Source organism: Gopherus flavomarginatus, chromosome 11, assembly GCF_025201925.1.
Source record: "Gopherus flavomarginatus isolate rGopFla2 chromosome 11, rGopFla2.mat.asm, whole genome shotgun sequence".
Lineage (NCBI taxonomy): Eukaryota > Metazoa > Chordata > Testudines > Testudinidae > Gopherus > Gopherus flavomarginatus.
In genome coordinates, this window is record NC_066627.1 from 32,372,180 (window position 1) to 32,398,590 (window position 26,411).

At 51.3% G+C, this 26,411-nt stretch overlaps 2 protein-coding genes across 4 annotated transcripts in view; both read right to left on the minus strand.

The window, feature by feature from the left end:
• Positions 1 to 1,074: 1,074 nt before the first annotated feature.
• Positions 1,075 to 26,411, minus strand: part of DBNDD2 (dysbindin domain containing 2) — a 62,946-nt gene continuing 37,609 nt past the window's right edge. The window contains exons 1-4 of one of the 3 annotated variants that reach the window (XM_050917482.1): positions 15,831 to 16,042; positions 6,268 to 6,420; positions 5,848 to 5,991; positions 1,075 to 4,526 (exon numbers count right to left, since the gene is read on the minus strand). In XM_050917482.1, coding sequence (XP_050773439.1) covers positions 4,324 to 4,526; positions 5,848 to 5,991; positions 6,268 to 6,420; positions 15,831 to 15,873 — 543 coding nt within the window. In that variant the 5' untranslated portion in view covers positions 15,874 to 16,042 and the 3' untranslated portion in view covers positions 1,075 to 4,323. Of the gene's footprint in view, positions 4,527 to 5,847; positions 5,992 to 6,267; positions 6,421 to 7,881; positions 7,979 to 15,830; positions 16,043 to 26,411 lie in introns of those variants that run through there. The other 2 variants (XM_050917485.1, XM_050917483.1) reach the window with 2 other exon arrangements.
• The window catches only part of SYS1 (SYS1 golgi trafficking protein), a 64,316-nt gene continuing 44,243 nt past the window's right edge, over positions 6,339 to 26,411 (minus strand). The window contains exon 4 of the mRNA XM_050917498.1: positions 6,339 to 6,420. Within this exon, the coding sequence (XP_050773455.1) occupies positions 6,417 to 6,420 (4 nt within the window). The 3' untranslated portion in view covers positions 6,339 to 6,416. The remainder of the gene's footprint in view (positions 6,421 to 26,411) is intronic.

Sequence of the window (26,411 nt, forward strand, 5' to 3'; positions counted from 1 at the left end):
TGTACCCCATTGCCTAACTGCAAAGACAAATTCTCTGGCCTGTCCCAGTTCTGTGGAGTTGTCACCTTTCTTAGCTATGGATATTTTTTTGGAGGGTGGGGGAGATAGAAGTCAAGATCTGCTTTTCAAGGTGATAGAAAATGGATTATCCTGGGAAAATGAGTATTTTCTGTGAACAGAGGAATTATATCAGATCCAACTAGGGTCCATCTAAACCAGTGGCTTGTCTCTGTAGATACTTTAGCAGATGCTAAAAACACACAATAGACAGTTATGTAGTAATTTGCCCAAAGAGGAAGTTGCTTCCTAATACTGAAAGCTAATCATGGTGTATGCTGTGAAGCAGGAAGGTTTATATTCTATAGACATGTTTACCTTAATATATATCTCGATATACATCCACCTAACCATGTCTGAAAGCTGTGTCAGTAACTGGGTGCAGATGCCAGAGTCTATTACTAGGGGCAGGGTGTACTGATCTCTCCACTTTGCCTTGCTTTTTTATAAATTTTTTCTACATTAACCTTATGGCATGGAAATTCCAGTTCTAGAAGTGTGTTTGGGTTTTTAGGGCCTTTGTCACTTGCTGTCTAACATTCTACTGCTTGCTGCTGTGGCCAATATATCTGTGGTTTAACACTGGGATTACTTGTCTAATGAATATCCTCCAAGCACCGTGTTCCTGGGTTCTGAGGTCTGTTGAAAATCTGGATTCTGGAGCTGTCAGTATGGATGACAGCAGGCCTGACCACTTCCCTCAGCACTGAACAGATGGAGTGATAAAGCAGATTCTGACCCTGGCAAACTTTCCCTTGTTTGAAGGGCTTGGTTATCGAGCTTGTTGGCAGTTATTTAATTTCTTGTGAAGCTGGGATGTTGAGTTTGTTGCACTTCACAAGTCCCGGCTCGTTTTTGCTGTCTGTGCCAGTGTGAAACAACATCTCACCAGGCCTACTCTGCGAGAACATGTTCTTATTTTCCACAGGGGCTGTGTGTAAGGCAATCATGTTTAATCCCAGCACTCATTTTTAATGTCTAATTACATTCCCCACTAGAGGGCAGACATGACACACATTTGAAACTGAAATTTTATTGAACCATTAACCCCATGACTACATTGCAATCTCCTCAGAGTTAATGGATTATACAACACAGGGCAGGTTTAGCATCTCACTAAGAATAGTCTGACCTGCCTACCGGAGCATGGTGCAGCCTTTCAGCAAAACTTTAACATATGCCAAAGAGCAGGATCTTACATTATAGGGTAGACACAGTGCAAAGAGCTAGTCGTGCAAGAGACCCCCAGTCCTGCCCTGATTATCCTTAACTATATATAAAAGCTACTCACATCAGTTTGTATCTCAGCCAGACAAGCAGCCAAGACAAAGTGCTGTGGGTAGATGTGTATGTAAAAAATCATTCCTAAAATACCAGTCCAAACTTGTATCATTTCTGCCATCTCCAATGTCTGGGGCGTATGCTGAATTCCAGAGTTCCCAAATGAATAAAGATAATGAATGAGGCTGCAAGTCTGTCACGGCAGTCACGGATTCCATGACTTTCTGTGACCTCCGTGACTTCTGCAGCAGCCCCTGGGCCAGCAGTTTGGGTGTGTGGGAGTGAGCTCAGGGCTAGGGGCAGGCATTGGGAGGACCGGGGGGTGTTACCTTGGGGTCGGGGTGCTTCCTGGCTCCCTCTGGCATGGCCCTGCAGCTTCTAGGTGACGGAAGAGCCAGGGGGCTCCACGCGCTGCCCGCAGGCCCTGCCCTTGCAGCTCCCATTGGCTGGGAACCGCAGCCAACGGGAGCTGCGCAGCCGGTGCTTCTGTCAGGAGCAGCCCGTGGAGCAACCTGGCCCCTCCGCCACCTAGGAGCAGCAGGGACATGCAGAGTCAGGTAGGGAGCCTGCCAGCCCCAATAACCCCCCACCCCAGTACCTGCAGGGATCCCGGGCTGTGCATTGCTGCCCCACTCCCCCCAAGCACGAGTGGGCCACCTCCCGCAGAACCCATGGTGCCCCCAGACCACCTCCCCCAGAGCACCCACAGCCCTTCACCCAAGTTTTAGTTAGGGATATACAGTAAAAGTCATGGACAGGTCACAGGCTGTGAATTTTTGTTTACTGCCCATGACCTGTCCATGACTTTTACTAAAAATACCCATGACTAAAACGTAGCCTTAATAATGACTACTATGATCCACACAAAATGTTCAGAGACAAGTCTCCGATGTTGGAAGTGCTCCCTCCCTAAGAATTGATGGGCGTGCAGGAGAAGTTCAGCTAGCTCATTTAGGGCTTGATTCTGCAACAGGCAGAGCACGCTAGCTCTTATGTAGTGAAACACATGCTTAAGGTTAAACACGTGCTTGTGAGTAAGCCCATTAACTTCAATTGGCTAGCCACCTGCTTAAATGTTTATGCTTCTCTACATCAGGGCCAGAGTGCTCCACAACTTGTAGGAACAAGTGCTTGCTCAGAAGCCCATATGGAATCTAGACACATGAGCTCCGTGCTAGGACTTTATAAGAGAATGTGAGGGACTCCAGGTCTAGGAGATTGGATGGGAGCTGCAGATGCTGCACAACAGGTCTGGCTGGAGAATGTTTTGACACACATTCTCTGGGCTTAGGAGACTCCCTGCACCACTCTGTCCACAGACTGCTGCAAACCAGCTCTGAAATCAGGGTCCTGGGGGCAGTCCTTGCTCAGCAGTGGTCATTCACTTCTTGGATTTTTCCAGGGGTTTAGCTGATTGCTAGGACTATATTTGTGCTGCCCAAGCCTCTCGGGAGTTGCCAATCTGCTGAGTCACTTCCTCTTTTCAGACCTTTCTTTTCCTTTTAACCTTTCTCTGGAAAGTGCTTTATGAGGCAGTATAGTGGACACAATGTGACTCATCTGCACCTGGCTTTTTGTTTGATGGTACTTGGGATGCTAAATGGTGCAGCCAGGGTCCAACAGTGTCTACTAGTATGTGTCTAGCTACTATGCAGCTCTGAATGCTCCCTAGGAAATGGCCTGGATCTAAAGCAATACCCAGCCTCTGTTATTTATATACCAGACTCCTCTCCTTGAGGATGCTCCATTTTTGTCATGGCAATGACTTTGTTTTTCCTGTTACAGTTTCCTTGTGGCCAAAGTTTTCCTGTATTAGAGCAGCTGGTGGCAGTAGCACGCCTCCCTAAAATGGTGATGCAGCCAGATCTGGGTGTGGCTATCCTCATTCCCAAGAGTAGGAAGAGGGCAAGACAAATAGCCAGCAAGGAGGAGTCAAAGTGACAATCTGTCCTTGTAACACAGCTAGCTAGTGCTCCAACAGCCATGCTGGGTATTCTGCTGTGCTGAGGGGGCTACTTTGCTGTTGCTAGAAGGGTCACACAATTCATGGGGAATTGCATGAACACACTCATGGGGTCATGTTACAGATCACAGTGCTCCCACGCCCACCAGCCCTGCGGGTTTAGTGTGGGAATCAGTACAGTCTCACTGCGGTCTCAGGCTGTCTCCTCTGTAAGCACAAGTGCAATCAAAGCCCTTTGAAAATGCAAAGCACCATAGAAGTGCTCAGTATTATTATTGGGATGGGTTGGTGATTTGCCCCATTAACCCCCATAGTTCTCCTCAGCGGTAGGTAATGAGGACTATACCACTTGTATTTATGTTGGGCAGAGGAATGGCCACTGGATTGGGCTGGCGTCCCTTGTTCTCCGGCAACTGGGAAACTTTGGCTCAACTGCTACTGAGGTCTTGTCCTTGGTAGTATGGCTGTAAATGCTTCATCCCCTGCCTTAAGCCTATCTCCCCTCCCTGAGACTCTCCTCTTCCTCCTTCTGCAGCCACTTCCTAGGCCAGCCCCTCATCCCCACCAACCACCAGGCATTCATGGTTCTCCAATAACACACACCATCCCTACGCTTATTTGACAGGAGTGTAATTTCTCTGTAGGGTCTTGTTACACATTTGCCTAGAAGGGGGGAGGGTCCCCACTGGGACTGGGGGGGCTGTCGGTCCTGCAGGGAGGCCTTGCCAGAAATGGGCACAGCTGAGGCCGTGGCTCATGTAGCTGTTCAGATGAGTGAAGCGGGAGTGTTAGTAGCAAAGCCTGAAGAGTTAATTTCTGAAGCACTACACTACCCCTCTGTTTCTGCACCACTCTCCTGGCTGACTGAAGAACGTGCTGGGGGAAGCCGTCTCTCCGCTCCTTGGGATGGGGAGACGGCTTGGGTTGTACTGAGCAACAGTCAAACAACCAGCAGCCTTCCTTCCTCTCATGCTGGCAGGTCCATGTGGAGGGTGCATGAGGAGAGAGAAGGGAGCCTGCTGCTAGCTTCTGGCCGCCTGGACTTCAGGGCTGTCCTCCTGGGGCTCGTCGTCATCCGACTGCACCACGGGGGTCTCGGCCCCCTCCTCGCTGGTGTCCAGGCTGTTCAGGTCTGTGGAGACGGAGGATGTAGACGAGATCCGAGATTTGATCTCGGCTGCATTGGGCACTTGCAGGGTGATTTCCTCCTGGTAGTGGCTGGGCTCTGCCCAAGGAGAGAGGCAAGATTAGCAGAAGAAACCCACATGCTAGCATCTTTGCAGGCCTTGTGCCCAGCCCCCTTCACCTCCACCATACCCCTCCGCAGGCAGGCTGTGCCTTCATCCCTTTCCCATCCCACAGCAGGGGCTACATATGTGCAGAGCGCCATTTCAGCAGGGGCAGCGACTTGGGTACACAGTGTTTCTAGGCCCTTTAGGAGGAAAGGAGATGAGGCAGTGGGCTGGAACTATCCCTGTCAGGAGAGGTGGGAGATAGGAGGGATTTGGGTGGGAGTCACTGAGCTCAAAATTCTTACTGTCCATGAGCAGAAAGACATGAACTGGCCATAAGCAGGACTGAGCTGCTGAGCTACCGATCCCTTAGCCCAACTTTGATCCCCAGCACGAGCCAGGCTGCTGCCGGAGCCGGGTCTCCGTCCCCAGTCCCAGACTTTGGCAGCAGGGCATGTGCCTCACATTCCTTCCCCATTTTTGGCAGTGGAGCTTTCCGTAAAATTCCAGCTTGGGGCCTTCATGTGTGAGGCTGTTTAACTGGAACAGAGGAGAATCTGCTGCTAAATGGCTTGACTCATTCTCAGAGTGACTCATTCTCAGAGTCACTGCAAAGAGTGCAGTATGGGGTGATCAGGCTCCCAATGCCTCCTCCTCTCCCATTGGGGTCCCCCTCCCCAGACAATGAGCTCAACACAGGGTAACCTGCCTGGCTCTCCACTCCCCATGCGAGGAGCCCAGCCTGAGGCCACTGTGGTGCTGACACCGCCCCCAACAGGGAGCTCAATGCAAGACAGTCAAGGTCTTGGCACCTCCACACTTTGTGCAGAGAGCTCAGCATGGGCAATCAGGGCCCAGGGGAGAGTGAGTGTGGTGAGGAGTGTGGCAGGATATGATGGGACAGTGGCTGCTCTAGAGCAGTTTTGGGGGATAAGAATTCAGTCCCACAAACCTTAAAGAGCTCCGAGTGCACATCAGCCCTGGAAAACTTGGATCCATAATTCTCTGCTCCCAGCAATGGTGGCTGTAGTGCACGCAGGGGACAGGTGTTTGTACAACAGTATCCTTCCCTAAGATTAGATGTTGTGATGCTGAAAATGCCTGTGCCCTTTCTGCCCGGCAGCCTCCACTGCTTACATCGCCAATGGAGTTGTACCAGCGGAGCCGTGCTGATGTGAACTTTTCCACCCCACAGGCCAAAGCCCCAAGTTTGTTGAGAGTCATAGCAGGGCTTGGACTGGATCGAAGAACTGACCAGCTGGTGTGAAGGTTGGGGGGACAGCGGGGAGCTAACAGGGAGGGTTGTGTACGTACCTGGCAGGAGACCGGCAACATTGTTATCCTCTGTCCCGCAGCTGAGAAACACGTCCATGGTGTCCTGGTCAGAAAGGTCCATCATTTCCATCTGCTCCAGCATATCCACATTCACCTCCATGGAGGAAATGCTGCCCAGCGGAGCTGCAGAGACATGGGCCAGAAAACCAGGGTGGGCCCATCACTAGTGCCAGTCAGATGAGAACCTCTTAGCCCTGGACCGACAGCACTGAGAAGACGATGCCATGGGAGGCCAGCTTGTGGGACTAGCCTGCTGGCTTGTTTATAGTGTGAGCTCTTCAGGGCCCTTATCTTTATGGCCTGTTCAGGGCTCTATAAATAACAGGTCACCCCCTCCGCAGTGCCTTCCATCCCATTCTGTGTGTGACAGATGCCTCCCCCTAGCCCCTCGGCACTTACGTCTCCTGTGCTCTATCTGCAGGTGAGACATGGGGAAGAAGAAATCCACATCATGCTGGAAAACCTCCTCAAAGAACTTCTGCCTGTCACGTAATTTGAGCTGCTGCTGCATCTGCTCTGGCTCTAGTCCCCGCTGCCCATGCTCCATGTCAGCTGTAGAGGAACAAGGTAGAAGATCAGGCACAGGCTAGATGCAGTCAGATGGGGCATGGGACATCAGCCAAGGCCAAGAAGGGCTGCATAAGTCCACCCTATTCTGTCTATCAGTGTCCTGCAGGATAGGTATTGCTCTCTTGCTCTACGTTATCAATGGGGGTGCATTGTGATTTGGTAGCAATGGAAGAGGTATTACAGGCCATGGAGCTTGCTCCAGCAGTGCAATCTGAGCTGGGGGCCACTGCTCCTGACTCTGCTCCTGTGATATAGCCCAGTCTGGTGTCCACAGCTGCAATGACCACCTCATACTTTGGGCTTCCCCACCTTTCTTCCAGGGTTCTCAAAGCGCTCTACAAACTTTAACTCTCACCCCCTCTGTGAGAGGGGATTAGTGTCCTGTTATCCCCAATTTCCAGAGAGGGAAACTGAGGTACCGAAAGCAGATGTGACTTGCCCAGGGTCGCCCAGTATCAGAGCCATGAATAGAACCAGGTCCTCCTGACTCACAGGCCTCTGCTCTAACCACTAACCAGCAGTTCTCAAACTGTGGGTCAGGACCCAAAGTGGGTCGCAACCCCATTTTAATGGGGTCACCAGGGCCAGCATTAGATTTGCTGGGACCTAGGGCTTGGGGTCTGGCCCCCTGTCTTTCCCCCGCAGAGCAGTGGGGCTCAGGCTCCAACCCCCTCTCTTCCACCACCCGGGGCAGCAGGGCTCAGGCTCCAGCCCTCCACCCCCGGGGTCATGTAGTAATTTTGTGTCTAGAAAGGGGTTGCAGTACAATGAAGTTTGAGAACCCCTGCACTAGATGACACTCCTGCCTTGCGTGGGAGAAAGGAAACATGGCAGCCCAGATGTTGACTGTTCAGGACTGTGAAACCAGAGTGCTCGGGTGTACGTGATATGGGGTAGTCTCAGCTCCAGCCTGTCACACACTGGTTTTCCTGCTGCCTTAATCAGAGAGTTGCCTTTGAATATTAACACAGCGGAAACTCTCCCAGGAACAGGAACTGACCCTGAGTGCCAGGGATATTGGACTGGGAAATATGACAGTCATAAAACGGCATTAACACCCTCACGCCTGCCTACAAACACTCCACTCCAGTCTATAATCCCAGTCTCCCCCCCCCACACACACACAAACAGGCTCCTCCATTCGCCCCACCCCCCTTCACACACAGCCAGCCTGGATCTTTGTATTTGCATTCCTTTCATCCCGCCCATGGTTTAACTCTGCTCCCAAGAGCAATGAGGAGCCACTGAAGGAAGAGGGCTGAGCCCTCCTCAGGGAACAAGGTTGTGGAGGGCCAGTTCCGCCTAAGCACAGCAGGGCCTGTCTCTGTCCCTCCTGCTTTAGGAAACCAGAGGACCTGCAGCCCTTCTAGCTGGGCCAATTGGTTTCCTGGGCCCAGATCCACTCAGGTGTTTGAGTTCAATGGAATTTAGGAGCCTAAATACCTTTGAGGAACTGGGCCTTGCTGGTTTATTCCAGCAGCTGCCTGGATGCTTCCAGACTGGAGTCTCATTCCAGGATCCGTCTCTGCTGCTCTTGCCCAGGCAAGGAAAATGTGACAACCCAGCCGGGCAGGGAAGAAACCAAGGAAACCAAACAAACATCCTAGCCTGTCCCCATCCCAGCACTCACCAAACCCACCTCTTGCTGCTGGAAGCGGGGGCAGAAGGGGATCCCAGCAAAGGGCAGCAATTGCCTGGGATCCCCACCCTGGCTGGATGGGGGCTGTGTCTGTATCAAGACCAGAATGTTATAACATAGGACCCCAGAGGAAACAAACAACTTCCTCCCTCTCTCACCAGCACTTGCCCCAGGGAGACCCCTCAGGACTAAACTCCCTGCTCAGACACGTGCCCCAGGGACACTTAGCAGGGCTAAATTCCCCCCCTCTCAATACCTGCCATAGGGAAACCTCTTAAGGCTAAACTTCTTCCCCATCAGACATCTGCCCCAGGGAAACCCCTCAGGACTAATCTTCGCCCCTTCCCCTCCCGTACCTGCTGCAGGGAAACCCTTCAAAACTAAACACCCCCCTCCAGACATCTGCCCCAGGGAAATCCCTCAGAACTAAGCTCCTGCATCTGAAATATACCGAACAGGAACCAGCTGCCAATGCTGTGTGACTTATAGCTCCTGGTGACCTGCACATTTCCCCCGGAGTTCTGTATTCATTTCTGGTTCTGCTTGTCCCATTACTGCTGGGTCCATTTCCAGGTTCCAACCCACCTGGCATAAGTTCTGGTTCCAAGATGCCCAGCCCAGGTCTAGGCCTATCCACTTACTGCAGCCAGAGAGTTCAGTGCCAGCCCCTGCTGCTGTCTGTCTCCGTGTCCATTGCCAAGGGCTGGGCTGGCGAGGTGCCCATGCAGCCAGGATCTCACATGCTTTGCCAAGAGACTAAACTCCATGTTGAAAGCACCTTAACAACATATCGAGATTAAGCCCATTTTACTTTCCTTGCTGGTCTCACCATCTGCTGCTGCTCATTCTCCTCCTTATCCTGATGCAGGGCCACACAGAAGCCAAGCCCCCCACCCCTTCACTCCCACACATACCCACTAATCCATCAGCAACTCCAGAGCTGTGTCAGAGAAAGTCTGGGAGGCAGAGAAGGGCTGAGGGAACAGCTATGGCGCAGAGGCAGGGAGGAGACTGGGGTGGTCTAATTACAAAGCTCTGGGCTGCACAAAGAACAGGTTAACCCTGGAGGATTGTGTCTCCGGCAATTAGCATTGAGGTAACTCTGGGACCCTTTGGCAGCTCCTGCAAGGTAGCTAATGATTTAGTCATGGAGGCCACAGCAGTCATGGATTCCATGACTTCCCTGCACCTCCGTGACATGTAGGGCTTCAGGAGGCAGAAGCGGGATTGTGCGCCCCTGCCCTGAAACTGGGGCTGGCAGGACCCAGGATCCTGCAGCCTCAGCCCCACAGCTTCCGCCAGGAGCTTCAGTCAGGGTGCACTCCCCAGCCCCACAGTGTCCCAGTGTCCCAGCCAGGTGCACTCCCCAGCCCCACAGTGTCCCAGTCAGGTGGGGGCTGCAGATGGAGCCGCGCACCCTATCCCCGCAGTGTCCTGGGCTTGGCGGGGGCTGCATCCAGGGCCGCGCGCCCAAACCCTGGGGCGTTCCAGGCTTGGCAGGTGCTGCAGCCAGGGCTGTGTGCCCCTGCCCAGCAGTTGCACTGGGGGCAGTGTATCCCCCTCGCAGTTTCCATGGCCGTGCGCCACCCCCAGCTGCGGCTGAGGCTTGGTGGAAGCTGCAGCCAGGGCCACACATCCCTGTCCCGGAGCTGTGGCCCGCTGGCGGGGGGCTTGGCCTAACCATCCCCTCTGCCGAGGGACTCCATTCGTCCCCACTACATACCCTGCCCCCAGGTTATTTTTAGTAATGTCACGGACAGGTCACCGGCTCTTGTGAATTTTTGTTTATTGCCCATGACCTGTCCGTGACTTTTACGAAAAATAACCATGATAAAATCTTAGCCTTACTAATGACAAAGCCCAGCTGCATGGAGCCTGCCCTATTGTGCTTTCCCACCAGGGCAGTCACCAGCTTCCCACTGCTCCAGGAAAGCTGCAACTGTAGCATTGTTGGAATCCATGGCTAACAGGCTGGACCATCCAGTGGCTTTTCACAATTTTCCCAGGGAAAATGACCAGCAAAAAAATAGTGCAGAGAAGCCAAGGTTCAGGTACTGGGGGCGTTAAGCTGTTTTAGTGAAATCCCTGAGAGCTGGGAACACTTTGGAGAAGGTGATCTTGAAGTTCTTGCACCTCACACTCCTTCCCAAGGTCCCTCATTCCCGATATCCTTGGCATCAACAGCGTCCACAACCACAGGCTGGCTTCTACAACCACAGCGTAACTCTTACTATGTGTTTGTACAGCATCTAGCACAGCAGGGCCTGTCCTCTGTCAGGGTCCCTAGATACTATTGCAATATCAATATGAACCTAACAGATTAATAATACTGCCGTTTGGTGGCCCAATAGCCAATATATTACAACTTCACTTTCCAGTAGAGCAACAAGACCATGTGATCTACTCAGTGCACCTATTGCACTGGAACAGAGGACACAGTGGAAACAGGAACACCCTGACCCCAGTCACTCTAGTGTTGGAGGAAAGCACAGTGCCCTCGGTTCTCTTTGATATGAGCCCTGTCTGTAGAGATGAGCTCCCAACCTCTGCCAGGAGGAGACACTGTCTGTATGCAGGGGGGAAAGGGGAACACACAGCTATTCCAGTCTCAGGCCCTCTCTCAAGAACATTGCAGGATAAAGGGTAAGGCCATCCTAAGAGTTCGCAATTTTCTACACTGTTAATGCACACATACATCTCTCTCCCAAGACATAATAATTACAGCCATGGGCTGTTCCAGGCATCCAGGAGGAGATGCAGGGAGGTGGCATGGGTTGGTACACTAACAGTTGCTGCTGGTATGTTACTCTCACTCAAAAAGAGTTGTGCTAGAGCCTCAGTGGAGAAGATGTGCCTGGATTTATTAGCTAACTTGTCTGTAAATTCCTTGGTGAGCTTTTATTAGCCAGTTGAGTAGCCGGCACTGAAATACCATTATGTAACTAAGGCAGGCATCAAGCAAGATGTGCAGCGGAGCGACTGACTGGTGACTGCAGTGAGAAACTGAGATGGAGCCTTTTTCCCCACTTCCTCATCTCAGCTCCCTCTCTCCCCTCCCCCTCGCTCTGTTCCTGTATCTCAGGCACTCTCGGAGGCCAAGAGCTCTGCTCATGTATTTGCAGCTAAATACCCGCCATGGAGGAAATAAAAGAGAGTAACATTCCCTGTCTCTGCCCTTCGCCATGTGACTGATGGTCACATTCTCCTCGCTGTCAGTCCCTGTGATTGTCTCATCAGGATGGCATGTTCCCAGCAAGTGACACACACTCTCACAATGCAGCCCCTGTGCGCTGCAGGGAATTCATTCTGAGGTTTAAATACCTGCTGGTGGTCTTTTTACAAGGCACTCAACCAATGGGCTGAAGCTTATGCACAATCGCAGCTGGGACACAGCACTGCCTTCCCTGGATCACTGGCCCCCCAACACGTCAGCCTGTCACTTCCCAAGAGCGTGAAATGGCACCAGGCTCCCTGCTGCCTTCAAATCCTTCCGGCTCTTGCTGCTCATTAGGCACCAAAGCCTATAAAAGAACTGGACCTGAATGCAAGTGTGGGGACTGAAAGGAGAGGTGCCAGTTTACCACAGGCCCGTGTGAAGGAAACAGATATGGGGATTTCCTTCTACTGCCATTGCACAGCTTCTTCGGTCCCAGCCTCTCCCAGCAGCAGGAAGCAATGTAAGGAGCCGGGGAGGTGTTCTGGCTCCAAAGACTCCAGTGCCACCCTGCCTTAGCAAGAGGTTCTGAAAGAAACAGGGCAGATATGCTGGCTGGGTTGCACAGCTGGGATTCTCTGTCTCTCAGCATGAGACTCTGTAGAGTGAATGCAGAAAGGCCAGACATGGAAGGTGCTCATAGTTCCTCTATTCCCCTTCTTCCTGCAGGAAGCATAATAGTGAATGGTGCAGGAGTACCAGTCACAAAGAGGTCCCAACTCTTCCACACCAGCAGGGAACAATGCCGAGCATTGGCTTTGGGTAGTTCCCAGCAACTGAGGGTGACATGAGCCCTGGGGGTGATATGGCTGAATGGATTCTTTGGGACACTGAGATCTTTTCATTGATTTCTTGGGCTGAGCACTGAGCACACGGCAGCTTGTCTGGCCGTGTTTCCACTGGAAGTGGACACGTTTGTCATTTCCCCTTGTCCTGCCGGATCCTAGTACAAATCCCACTCTGTGCACCAGATGAAGGGGGGCTTGTTAAAGGAGGCACAATACAAGAGGAGATGGGGAGAGGGTTTTCTTTAATTGATGTCTCTTTAAATCCCTTGAAAACTCCCCAAGAGATTAAAGAAACAGAGTAAGCCATGAATGGGGCAAGGTCGGGGGAAAGGGGAGGTTAACAGAGTATAAATGAGGGAAGAGGGCACATTCTGCAGGGTGTGGATCAGTTCTCTAAGGAGCAACTCCAAGGAGCACAGCTTCACACCTGATCTGGCCATGCCATGACTGGGCATTCTCTCAAAAGCATCCCCCCAGGCCCTGTGAATCGGAACAGGGACACACTGACCCTCTTCACACTAGTGGTGGAGGAAATCACACTACCCTGGGCTCCCTTTGATTTGAGCCCTGTCTATAGAGGTGAACACACAACCCTTGCCAGGAGGAGGCATTACAGGGAACAGGTCGGGGAAGTGACTGTGGGGGGAGCTCACAGCTACTCCAGTCTCAGCCCCGCTCAGCAAGAACATTGCAGAATAAAGGGTAACGCCACCCTAAGAATTTGCAACTTCCTTCAGTCTCTGGGAGAGGCAGCTGGAGCAGAACCCTTGGAATGACCTAGAAGACGCCTGGGGCGATGAGCTGACCATAAACTGGATGCCTGGAACCTACTGAATGTTCCTGTACAAACTCTCTGCACAGCCTCCTGTTCAGATTCCGCATCTGGCCTTGTATCGCAGCAAAAAGGAAAAACTTAAACCCAAGCCTGCTGGGTGAGAGGGAGTGCACAGGAGGGGGAGAGGGAGGGAAGTGGTTTTAGCAGAGACAGAGCAGGAAAAAACAGGAGGGCGGAGAGCGAGAGTGTCAGTGGGGTGAGGAGGTGGCACCTTGTGATCCTGGTTTCTGACAAGGATTCTTCATGAACGGTATTCAGTATTTTTCCAGCCAATCCTCAACTCCTCCGTGACTCCACACTAAAAATATCCCCACAGCCCAGAGCTCTCTCCCCAGCAGAGGCCGCGTCACAAGACCCTGCTATTTACAGGGCCTGATTCACTTGACATAGAACCCTGAACAGGATAAGCCAGGAGAGCATTCGGGAGGATGAGAGGAGGTGGGGAGGCTCATAAGCCACACAGGGGATATCTATATAGCCTATGGCAGCAAACCTCCCAGCCCAGGTCAACAGACTCGGGCTGCAGGAGCCTGCACTAGTGCTCCAACAATAGCAGTGTAGACAGCGCTGTGAAGTTGCAGTATGGACCGGAGCTTGGGCTCTGAAGCCTAAGGATGGGGGTGGTCTTCACAGTCCGAGCTCCAGCACAAGCCACAACTTCAAATCACTGCCCACACTGCTATTTTTAGAGCACTCGGGTGAGCCCTGCTAGCCTGCGTCTGTCGACCCAGGCTGGGAGGCTCTCTGCTGCAGGCTGCATGGACAGGCAGCCTCCACTCCATGTTCTGCCCCACAAACTGGAGCTTTTCCAAGTCCTGCTGAGAGGCTCATTAAAGGAGCTGGGATACCACCCCGTTTCTCCTCCCCAGCTTTGCCTGGAGCTGGCCTGGCTGTGCAGAGTCCTTCACTGACTCACTGTCTGCTCAGCTCCATGGAGCTTCTCTATCCAGAACACTTGCTGCTTCAGGGGTTTGCTCCTGTCCTTAGGTTCCGCAGGTGACAGGGAGAGTTTTGCTGTTCCGGATCAGACAACATCCCAGCCAGCCCTGGGCCCGGCTTCTGGCAAAGGCCAGTGCCAGATGCTTCACAGGAAAGCAGCCTGCACCCCCACCAAAAGGAATGCACCCAGCGGAGGACACCGGGCTATCCATGCCAGGATAGGACAAGCCCTCCCTACTACCCAGCAGCTTAAGATGTGACTGCCTGGATCTCAGCATGTAGAACTACTAATGATATTACAATAGGACGTGAAAGGATGGAGGGGCCAATCACCATGGGGTGTAGGAGACGAGAGACTTCAGGGGAGGCTGGTGCATGGTGACTGCGAGATGGAGGCGGGGGGTTGGTGGCTGTGCAGAGGTGAGCGGCCAAGAAATAGGGATTGTAGAGCTGAGAGATTTGGTGAGGGAGCTGCTGCCTGGTGGAGTGGAGAGGTGCACTGCTTGGGGACTGGGGGAGGTGGAGAAGAGCTGGTGGGCGGGTTTTGTGGGGTGTATGGAGGGATGTGGGAAGGCGCTGGCGGAAGGGCACTATAGGGTGTATGTGGGAGGGCACTGGTGTACGGGTTGTATGGCTGAATTGTCTGGAGAAGGACAGAGAAGAGCTATGCCTGTGGGAGGAGAGAGCTGTCGTGTCCATGGGACCATTGGTGTGGGGTGCTCTGTCTGGTGCCTATTCACAGCACAGTTTGCGGCTGCTGCCTGTGAAGTCTATGCTGCTCCAGCCGGGGCCTGGCAGCAGCTTCGGAGGATGAGCCAGAGCTAAAGAATTCACTAAAAAAGGAAAGAGTTCAGAGAGTCGTGTGCCAGGGGCAAGGCATGGGGGAGCAGAGCACCACTGGGTTAGCACTTCCACACAGACAAACCCACAACTCCCTCTGTCAGTCAGTACCTTTGTGTACATGTACACACAGTCACACACACACAGAGGGGACCAACACAGACAGAACACAGGGAGGCATCTAGACTAAACTCTGGCTGAGCAGTAATTGCTCATGTTTAACAGTAAATTTACAGAGCAAACATTTGGCTGAGAGAGATGTACACAGCGCAAGGCTGACCCAGGTGTGGCCGAGTGGGTGTGCAATTTAAGTGTGTGAGAGAAGGAGCAAGTGGGTGTGTAGGTGAAAGTTGTGTGAAACAGACGGGAAGTGTGTGTGAGTCATGGGTGACGGCCAGTGCCTGTGCCCATGATATATGACACTTTGGGGACGGGGGTGAATCAGCCGGTTTCTGTACAATAGTCAGGATTGTGCTGGGCTGTTGACCACTGCAAGATCATTGTGAATCCCTAAACTCAATGCTTTAAGTGGCTTGGGAAAATAAGGGTGTTGGTGGGGGTAATGACAATCCCAGCTGCAATAAATGTTCATGCATTGGTAGGGCAGCGCTTTCACCCTTAGTGAGCCGACTCAGTTTTAATTCTTTTTTGCCAGGACTGTGACCCATGGCGATCCTGCCCACTCTAAGTCCCCCTGAGCTGGGCCCACGAAAGAGCTGCAGCGTCAGCAGTGTGCCCCCCTCCTGCGGGAGGCTGCCCATGCAGGAGGCAGCTGCTGTCTGTGTGCGTGGGTGAGCGGGCACTGGCCTCCGGCTGTGACTGTGCCGGGGATGCAGCTGGGATACAGGGGGTTGCTCCAAGCCCCGCTCAGTGCAGCGGGCATCAGGAGCGCGCCCTCGGTCTCAACACTGGGGCACTGTCCGGGCCAGGGAGGGTCCCTGCTGTGGGGCGCATTGGAGCAGAGATTTCAGCGGGGGGGGGGCGCCTCCTGCTCGGTCCTGCACATGTCCCTCCACGCCTACTCCCGCACAGTCAGCGGCAGGGTGATTCCCCCACACCGAGCCGGGGGGGACCCTCGCTGGGAAGCCACCGGCCAAATACCCACCCCCGCACCAGCCTTCCCGAGACGGGACTTACAGGGCAGCCTCCTGCTCTGGCTGTGAGCTCCGGGTCCAGACATGGCCAGCAGCGGACGGGCAGGCGGGCGCTGTCTGCTGCAGGCAGCCCAGGGCGCGCTCAGGGCTGGGCGGGTGCAGGGGGCGCTGCAGCCCGGTGCACGCTAATCCCTCCAGGCAGGGCAGGCAGCGCTCCAGCGGGGCTGGCCCGGCCGAGCGTGCAACTGGGGCTGCCTCCCGGGCCGGGCTGGCTGGGGCTCGGCAGACTGTACCAACTGCGTGATCCGGAGAAGGGGGGTGATTGCAGCTCGCACGGGCTCCGGGCTCCCGCCGGCTGTACCAACGCCAAGCGCTGGAGCCTGGGAGGTGGGGGCTGCCTGCGAGGGCGCAGGGGCAGCGGGGCGGGAAAGGGAGGAGATGCTGCGGTCCCCGTTAGGGCGGCTGGGAAGCAGGTGCAGGCGGGACCCAAGAGAGCAGCCTGCACTCGGTTGGAACGGGTGTGTCTGGGGCGAGCTTCTCAGCACTGACCCTGCAACCCCAGATTCAGCCCCCTTCCTGGCATTGCAGCGCTGGCCCTGTTTGCACAGGACGGGGTCTGGCCAGGAGCACAGTGTCACCCTGAGATGAGTGGCTCTGGTGGGCACTGGGGAACCCTGCAGTAAGGGGGCACCGTGAACCAGGGCACCAGGAGCTGGGGAGGAGAGGTGAACTGCCTGGGAGACCCAGGGGAAGCAAGTCAGGTCCCTTTTCTCACCCCTCCTTGGGCTGCAGCATGGAGCTGGGGCTGCAGCTCAGCACTGCAGCCTGAGGCCTGCCAGCAAAGGGAGCCAAAAAAGTGACACCAGCTGGGAAAAGCCAGCATCCCTGCTGTACCGTGCTGCACTTACGGCAGAAGCGGGGTGAGGGTGGGATATCAGCTTCCCTCCATCACAGTGCAACAGGCTGCAATTGCTGTGGAGAGAGCTCACATATACAGAATGCAGGAACTGGTGCATCTGGAAAACTGCCTCCCCCTGCCTAATATTAATAATTAATGTCTGATGCTTCTCTATATGCACTGCACATCTGATCATTGAGCAGGCAATGGGCTGCAGACTCCATTCTTATCATAACTGATTCCCTGTTTCTCCAGTACACAGATTCCCTTAGAGGCCTCTGTCAGCCTCATATCCAGCATGTTTTCATCATTAGCTCTTTGGCTATCATTGAAACATGCTGGGCTTGATTCTGCTCCTAGTGGAGTCAATGGCAGAGCTCTCAGAGGCAGGCCCTTTATTTCCTTCCTCTGTCTCCACAGAGTGACTCAGTCCCTCCGTAGTGCCAGTCCCTGCTCTGGGCAGACAGGATCTGATCACAGCCAGAATTCACAACTCCTCAGAACATGATTTACTCCCCATCCTCTGCATGAAACAGCCAGAAAGGGAGTTTTCTGCAACCACTGTCAGTCCCACCCAGCCCACTGCCTCAGAGGGTTTGCATCACCACATTACCAGACAAGTGAAGAGGTTGGACTTGTTTGCATCAGTTGTTCCTGACTTGGACACTGTTGCTTTGCTGCCCTGCTGACTTTGGCCCCTGTACCTGGTGGTTGTAACTGAAGTCCCCTGCCACCACTGGTAGTTAACCTGCTATGCTAGGAGGCTGGTTTGAGGGAGGGAGATGATTCACAGCTCATGCACAGAGGTTTATCTGTGCAGATCTGATGCCCCTGGTTCCATCTGATGTAAGTTAAATTAATTCTGGGGTTTCAGTTTAGCCCATGTGATTATTTATCCACATCCAAAACCCACCCCAGAGTTCCACATGACTGTTTCTGTCCATAGCCTGGGGTCAGGATTAAAGAGCATTGGTAGGAGCCCAGGACTGGAAGAGCAGAGGGACTGCAGGTCAATATTATGGGGTCCCAGCAGAGTGTTTGTGAGGGGCTCAAGATTAGAACAACAGGGCCACTGCAGATCTGGATTGAGATACATTGGTAATGTAAAGAAAGCTCCTGCACTGCCCCTATCAATATTATGAGTGGCTTTATCCAATAGTATTACTTCCTCAAATTCCTGTCCCACACCTTCCTTTCTGACCTCCCTGATATACACTCTCAGCTATGGGAGCTACAGGCCAGGGCTAGAGCATCAGCCCAGATCTCTGCTATAGTACGTCTTTTTTTCTAAATTGGCACCATAATGTGAAATTTAAGGTCAGATACTGCCACCCTTATTCACAGTGAGTATTCCCTTAGTCTGAATAGTCCCTTTGATATTAAATAGAGCTAACTGAAGACTAAGATACTACTTAGTGGGAAGAGGAGAGGCATAATCTGGCAAATAATAAACAACAACACAGCAAACATGCACCCCTCTGCTGTTTCACTCTTTACTGTTTCCATGTAGAGTATCTTAATTCTTAGAATTAAGCAACATCGCCCTCTGCATGTAGAATACATTGAAGCATCCTGGCATTTTATAATAGGGCCCCACTGCCTGTTGAGTATCAGCTTTACTCAAATAAACTTAATGTAAAACAGCCCTGCAAGTTCCAACCTGGTCCCCCCTGCTCTTGGCCATGACTGCCTGGCCTGGGGAGAAAGGAGAGAGGCAGAGATGGAATCGCGCTACACAGCAATCCGTCAGGAATGGACACTGCTGGCAAATGGACCCAAGGGGTCAACAGCATGTAGCCCTGCCCAGGTTGAATCTTATTTCTCTCTGACAGGTACCTGAAGGGCCTGGCTCTTTTCTTTACACTGGCATCACTTGTGGGGCCAATCAAGTCTCCTTGAATTGAACTGTCTCTCTCCAGGTCATTGTAGTAACTAGTGGCCAGAATTACTGAGATGACATCATAGTCACAGGTCAGCTGCAAGACTCCATTGCAAACCTGTGGGGGGAGTGGCGGGGGAATGGCTCTTTCATCACCACGGCACAAAGTTCAGTTCCTGCCAGAACTCCTGAGGCAAGCTGGTAATCTGAGCACTCTGTCAGAATAAAACGCAACGTGACTTGTTCCTCCTGCATTTCCTGCTCTGGTTTCTTTCTTCTATTATAGGTTTGCAGAAAACAGGAGGTTACTCGGGTCCCTGGCCACTTGGATGGGGTGGGAAGATTACAGAATAAATCAGCTGCCAAGTGAAAGGTGAACAAGCCACAGCCAGGCACTGAATAATAAAGCAGTGAAAATAGATCTTATTCTTTGCAAGCACCCTGCATAAGAGGCTGTACATGAGATGTGGCTTGATTTGTTCAGTAAATTGCAGGAATAAAGGAGGAAATTGGCTTTTTGCCATGGACAGGGCAGGGTTTCTTTCCTAACAAATTACAGTTGAGCCAGAGTGTGCAGCCCATCCAGGCTGAAATGCCATCTCTGATCCCTGAAATTTTGCAGTTCCCTTTGTGAAAGTAGAATGAATTATATTGTAAAAATAAAAGGATTAAAGAAATGTTGTCTGTACCTTTAAGCAAAATTGCTGGAATGTTGCAATCCAGGTGTCAGGAATACAGACATTAACATAGAACAATTGCACCATTTAAGGGCAATTGGTGAAGTATTAGCCTTAGATCAATAACAGTTAGTAAGGAAATAGGATATGCATGCTGTGCCCCAGGTAAATTTTACTGTTTTGCTTTCTTTGTCCCTTTGTCTAATTCCCGCTCTTTTATCTGTATAAATAAAACTGTTTGGGCCTTGCATGGCCACTCACATATTCTGAATGTTATTGGCGGAGCGCTGCGCTAATAAACAGAGTGGTCTGACAAATTGTGAGTCCTGATTCTAACTTTGACAATTTGGAGGTTCCACCGAGATGGCAACCGTCTTCACTGGGGCTGTGTGATTCCTGACCGTTTTTGTAGGACGACCGTGGCAGCCGGCACCTGGGCACTTGGCCCAAGCGGTCCTCCACTGGAAGGAAAGGCGCACGACCACAGTGAAGTCTACGCCATCGAACCTGTTGGTTCCCACTCTGTTCTGGTAGGGATCCCGGGATCTGACATCAGAAATCTGGTCAGGTAATTATTTCTGTGTTTTGTCCAGACTGAGGACTGTCCTGTCTCTGTGTCTATCCGTCCTCCCTGTGGAGTGTTTGAGTCTGGGTGCCGTCTCTGTCCGGAGATCAGCCGACCAAGGGGTTCCTGTCCCCGCGGTCTGAGTGAGTGAAATCTGCACAATCACAGCCGCACCGCACCTTGGGTAAAACCCTTAGTGTGAAAGCAAGGGCGATTGAGGCAGTAGCCTGTGGGCTCCTTTTGTGTGTTGCACTGGGCATTGCTCTGAAGAACACTAATTTCCTTGGTGTGTGAAGTCCTCCTGTATGGGTAACCAGATGTCTAAGCCGGGGCAGTTCCCTAAAGGAACTCCGGCTCATTTTATGTATTTTAGGAAGGGCCTGGACTCCTGTAAGTTTCTGGAAAAATGGTCTAGGCTAACTCAGGGAGATCCCAAAACTCAGTGGCCACTGTTAGGATCTTGGGACAAGGATCGAGTAGACATCTTAAAAGACAAACTTGGCCAATCTAAAACTAAACTGGCAAAAGGAGAGGTCGATTGTTTCATGCAATGGTGGGAAGAGGCAAATCGTAGATGGACAGAATCGAAACTCGCCTCTCTCAAAGATTCAAATGATAAGTTAAAAGCTTTATTGGAAACCTCCACTCCCACCACTAGACTGAGCGCTCCCCTTTACCCTGTTCTCCAAGCAGACCCTCCTTCATACTCCTGTCTCGGGGTGGGAAAAGATGAAAAAAAACCCTTGCTAGACTCCAGGGACGAAGATGAAAAAAACGCATTAATTGGCCTGGCAGACTTGCATCGAATCAATAGACGGCCACCCACGCCCCCAGCTCAGGAACAACAGTCACCAGATTTCTCAGCTCAGGAAAAATTCCCAGAAATCTCCTGTTCAGACCCATCTGGATCATCCGGTACTGCCGAGGCCCATTCCTCTGGACACACTCTGCCTCGTAAAAGCTCACGCTTGGGCCTTATAAATATTCAGGCTTCCCTCCGAATCCTGCATACTGAGGGCCAGGACGGGAGTCCCACTTGGAGCTATAAACCCTGGACTCATACTGAGCTCCTTTCAATTATAAAAGGCTTTCCAAAGCCCCGAGAAAATCGTACCAAATTTGCAGAGAAATTTTTGTTAGTGTGTTATACCTATAAACCCTCTGAGGCAGACCTCCTGCAGCTGTGCAAGCTACTTGTAACAGCCCCTAGTGAGCATGAAAAATGGCTCACAGCAGCAGATTGGCTCGCTGCTGACCACCACTCTACTTTACCAGACACTGGTCCTAATGCTGAATACCGAAAAAAGTGTAAGGAACGAGCTAAAAATCTATTTGAAGCCATCCCTTGGGTATGGACTCCTAAAACCAACTAAACGGCCATAAATGGCTGTAAGCAACGACAGGGAGAAAACCCGTGCGACTATCGCACCCGGCTAACTGACATTTTTCTGCAACATTGTGGTATACAGCAACCAGATAGAAATGGACAGGGTGCCCTGGCTAGTGCATTTGTTAATGGCCTCCTGCCTGCTGTTGGCAATCTGCTAAAACGAATAAGTGTTGGATGGGAGATCGAAACCATGGACAAATTGCAAAGTGGCAGAGCACTGCCAACGTACTTTAAAAGGAAAGGAAGAACAATCAGCTCAGCAGTTAATGGCCTTGCAAATACAGCATTATTCAGGGCAGGGCAAACAGTACTGGGGACGGGGAAAATACCAGGGACAGGGACATGGTTGTGGGAGGGGACAGGGAACTGGATTTTCGGGTTATGGGGATGTTTGTAATTACTGTAAACAGCTGGGACATTGGAAAAATGAGTGTCCAAGCCGGCCTGGTAACTCTGTGAACAACCAGTTAAACCCCCTGCCAGCACAGCCAGTCAGCCCCCAGCCTTACTTTGCCCCACAACGACAGGACATTGGGGAACCTCAGGAAATTTTAGCCCCTTTACTACCTCTCACTCCCACGGGTGAGTGTGTGTTAACTATCAATGATCTTTCTCTCCCTTTCCTTGTTAATACGGGAGCTTCGCTCTCTGCAGTTCGTACTACCGACCTGCCTGAGGTTCCCCGCTCCGGAAAAACCGTGTCCGCTGTGGGCATTACGGGAGTCCCAACCCCTTATCCCCTTTCAAAACCTCTACCAGTCCAGGTTGGTCCCCTTTCTGCAGATCATGCCTTCCTTCTCTCTGATTCCACTCCGGTAAACCTTTTGGGTCGGGATCTGTTATGTAAGCTTGGCTGCACCATATACTGTTCCCCGGATGGGGTCTATTTACAAATTCCCCAGTCTTCCCTAAGTGATTCTGTAGCCTCCCTGCTGTCTGAAACGTCCTTTTCTACTCCGGTCCCTTGTTGCCCACTGGTCCCATCCCTTGAGCATCTAATTTCACAGGTCCCATCCTCTCTGTGGCCAACCCATCCCTCTGAGGTGGGCCGCTTAAATACTGATCCTGTCTGCATTACTGTTGGCTCTTCCAAACCCCTGCCTCGCCTATCCCAGTAACCTTTAAACCCTGAGGCAGAGGCTGGCATTGCTCTGGTCATAACTGCCCTGCAGGAGCAAGGCATTATTGTTCCCTGTTCCAGTCCCTGTAACACTCCTATCCTCCCCGTTCAAAAAGCTGATGGCAAATCTTGGCGATTTGTTCAGGACCTTCGAGCCATTAATCGTATTGTCATACCTGCTTTTCCTGTTGTCCCAAACCCAGCAACGATCCTGGCTTCTATCCCACCTGCTGCAACTCATTTTACTGTTGTTGATTTGTGTTCTGCTTTCTTTTCTGCTCCGGTTCACCCTGACTCCCAGTATCTCTTTGCCTTTTCCTACAAGGGACAGCAATATACATGGACCACGCTCCCCCAGGGGTATATGGAAAGTCCATCTTACTTCTCCCAGGCATTAGCTCGAGACCTAGCTGACCTTGTTTTCCCATCTGGGTCCACTCTAGTCCAATATGTAGATGATCTGCTCCTCTGTTCCCCCTCGTTATCTGCCTCAGAAACTGATTCTTTAGTGCTCCTTACTGCCCTAGCAAACAAAGGTCACAAGGCTTCTCGCTCTAAACTACAGCTCTGTCAAACCTCTGTCACATACCTTGGTTTTCTCCTCTCCCAGGGTCCCTTCCTTTGTCTAATGACGGTGATCCTCACGACTACCTTGCAACTGTCTCTGCTATCACCGTCCCGCGCTCTGACCTTTCTGATGTCCCTCTCCCTAACTCTGACCTTGTTTTGTTTACTGATGGTTCCTGTTTTCGAGACAACAAAGGTCGTCTCCTTGCAGGATACGCTGTAGTGTCACTCTCTGAAACCCTAGAAGCTGCGCCTTTATCTTCTGTAACCTCAGCACAAGTTGCTGAATTAGTTGCCCTCACCCGTGCCTGCTTTTCGGCGGAGGGACGCTCCACCACCATTTACACTGACTCCCGCTATGCTTTTGGGGTTGTACATGACTTTGGTACCCTCTGGCAAGCTCGGGGTTTCCTTACATCTGTCGGTACCCCTATTAAAAACGGCCCCTATATCGCTGCTCTCCTGTATGCAGTTTTACTTCCCTCTGCCCTGGCTATTGTTAAGTGCCCTGGCCACTCCATGGCAGACACTGATGTTGCTAAGGATAACGCATTTGCTGATGCCTCTGCTAAACATGCTGCTGCCATAAAACCTTCCCCAGATGCATTTCTAGGTTCTCTCTCTGTTTCTATACCACCGCCGTCCCTCACTGACCTCACCCTGCTCCAGGACTCTGCCCCAGAAACCAAAAAAGACTCCTGGGTTGCCCAGGGTTGCTCTCTACATCCTGATTCCCTTTGGCGTTCGCCCACTGGTGCCTTTGTAGCCCCCTTTTCATTCTACCCATCGCTGGCCGCCCTGCTACACGGTGTTTCGCATGTCAGGAAGGAGGGAATGGTCTCTGCTCTAACTAAGGTGAGATGGTGGGCTCCCCATTTCAGCTCTTTTGCAGCCCGCCACTGTGCCGCCTGCACCACTTGCCAAAGCCACAATATTGGTAAACCTGTAAAAGTGGCTCAGGGATTCCAGGGCTTGCCCCAAGCACCCTTCTTGCATTGGCAAGTTGATTTTGTACAAATGCCTAAGTGTCAATAATTTGAATTTACTTTGATTATGGTATGTTTATTTTCTGGTTGGATTGAAGCCTTTCCTTGTCGCAAGGCTGACTCACTGTCCATTGCTAAATGTTTGTTAAACCATATTGTGCCTGCCAAGGGAATTCCTGCCACTCTGTCCAGTGACCGGGGTACACACTTTACCGGACAAATTGTTCAACACCTGGATCGTATATTACATGTCACACACCTGCTGCACTGTCCCTACCACCCACAAAGTGCAGGTGCTGTAGAAAGGCGAAATGGTGTACTTAAGAATAAACTTGCTAAGGTTTGTGACTCCACAGGGTTAAGCTGGCCAGCAGCTTTACCACTAGCCCTTATGGAAATGCGATCCACTCCATCCCAAAGGCATAAACTGAGTCCTTTTGAAATCGTTATGGGACGCCCTATGCGAACTGTGGCTACCATTACTCCAGTCCCAGACTTGAACTTGACTCACAGTACTCTCCTTCAATATTGCAAGGGATTAATGCAAGCTGTAAGTCACTTCCATTCACAGGTTTAAGCCGCCTGGCCGACGGAACCCACCTCTGACGCCTGCCACAACTTTGAACCAGGTGACTGGGTCTACGTACAGCATCACCATCGAAAACATGCCTTGGAACCTCGGTGGAAGGGTCCTCATCAGGTACTGCTTACTACCCAGACAGCTGTTAAGCTATCTGGCATTGCAGCGTGGATACATACGGCAAACCATTCAACACCTCAGGACTGCGTAGAGTCAGTTTTAACTCCAGAAGAAGACGTAGAGAAACAGCCTGCAATACCTTACAATCTACTCTCTTGTAAGAGTTGCCAGAAGCAGACGACGACCTAAAGCAAGGCCCAAGAAGCAGCAGTAGCGAGCCTAGCGCCTGCTGCCTGATGGACATAAAACCGCGACTGCGGTTCCCTCAGTTGAGGTTGTCAGAACCAGAAGGGCCTTGCCTCCAACATGCACCTCTGGTGGTGCCTGTTCCTGGGCTGCTGGTATCTTAAGATCTGGGAAGCCCACAATGACAATTCTTTTATCCAGCAACAAGTGTGGATAGCTCAGACCCTTAATATTTCTAAATGCTGGTTCTGCAGCCACATCCCAGCCCACTCTCAAGCTGGTGTTCCTGTCCTGGCTATCCCACTGAATTCCCCAGACCTTACTGGAGGACCTCATCCATTTAACAAAACATGGAACAGCAATGACACTTGGGAAGCAGTGGGAATAAATGTATCTAAATGGATAAGTGTGGTGGGGGGAAAAGGTCATTGGTGTTGGGTGTGTAATGGGACAGGGCTGGATCTGGGAAAAAGCCGTTGCCTTCAGCATATTATGGCAAATGGTGTATGGGATTATTCAAACAAAACTAAAGAGTGGCGAGCTGGATATGAGGATATAAATTTTTTCTCAACTTGGAATCAAACAGAAAAATCAATCTCATGTTCCCCCTACAGTAATCTTAGTAAAAATAATATAATCTTCCAATGCCATACAAACACTACCACTCCTCGTAAGGAGGATTACCCTGTGCCCTTTGGAGGATATTACTCATTTGCAGATACCTATGTAACAAATGGATGCAATCAACCCTTCCCGGCCTTAATAGGCCATCATTGGGTTTGTGGAACCAAAGCTTATACTGTATTACCAGCTAACTGGTCAAGTATCTGTTATCCCGCCCAACTCTTCCCACAATTCCGAGTACTAGAGTCCCTCCCACGAGAACGCCTCCATAATTTCAGGCGAAAAAGAAGGGACTTACTAGATACTCAATGGTATATACATAACACAAGCTCCTTAACTTGGAAAGAGGCCATTGGCACTTCCTTTATCCTACTTGGAGGAGTAATACACCACGCAAAAAGACTCCTAAGGTTACAAGCAGTGGTTGAAATAATGGCAAATAAAACCGGAAAAAGTTTAAAAACCCTGGCCAAAGAAACAGGGGTAATCCGACAGGTGGCCCTCCAAAATCACCAAGCATTAGACATAGTGCTGGCAGCCAAAGGAGGGACCTGTGCTCTCATTAGGAAAGAATGTTGTGTGTTTATACCTGCCAATACCAATGAGGTAGTAGATCGCGCTAGCCACTTAGAACAAATTGCATATCTTCCTCATGAAGAGCCAAGTTCTTTATGGAAGTGGCTAAGTAACCTGTTTAATTTCTCTGGCATAGGAAACTGGTTGTTTCAGGGAGCCCTAACTATCCTATTTGGAATCTTAGTGATTTTTGTATGCTTTCAGTTAATCTCCTGTTGTATCCAGAATTGTGTCACCCAGATGACTGCCCCAAAACAGAGTGCTAATATAATAATTTTAAATATCACGGATGAACAAAGAGATAAGGAACGGTTAATTTGTGAAACCCAGTAATGGTTGGTCATGGCGTACGCCTGACCAAAAGGAGGGATTGTGAAAGTAGAATGAATTATATTGTAAAAATAAAAAGGATTAAAGAAATGTTGTCTGTACCTTTAAGCAAAATTGTTGGAAAGT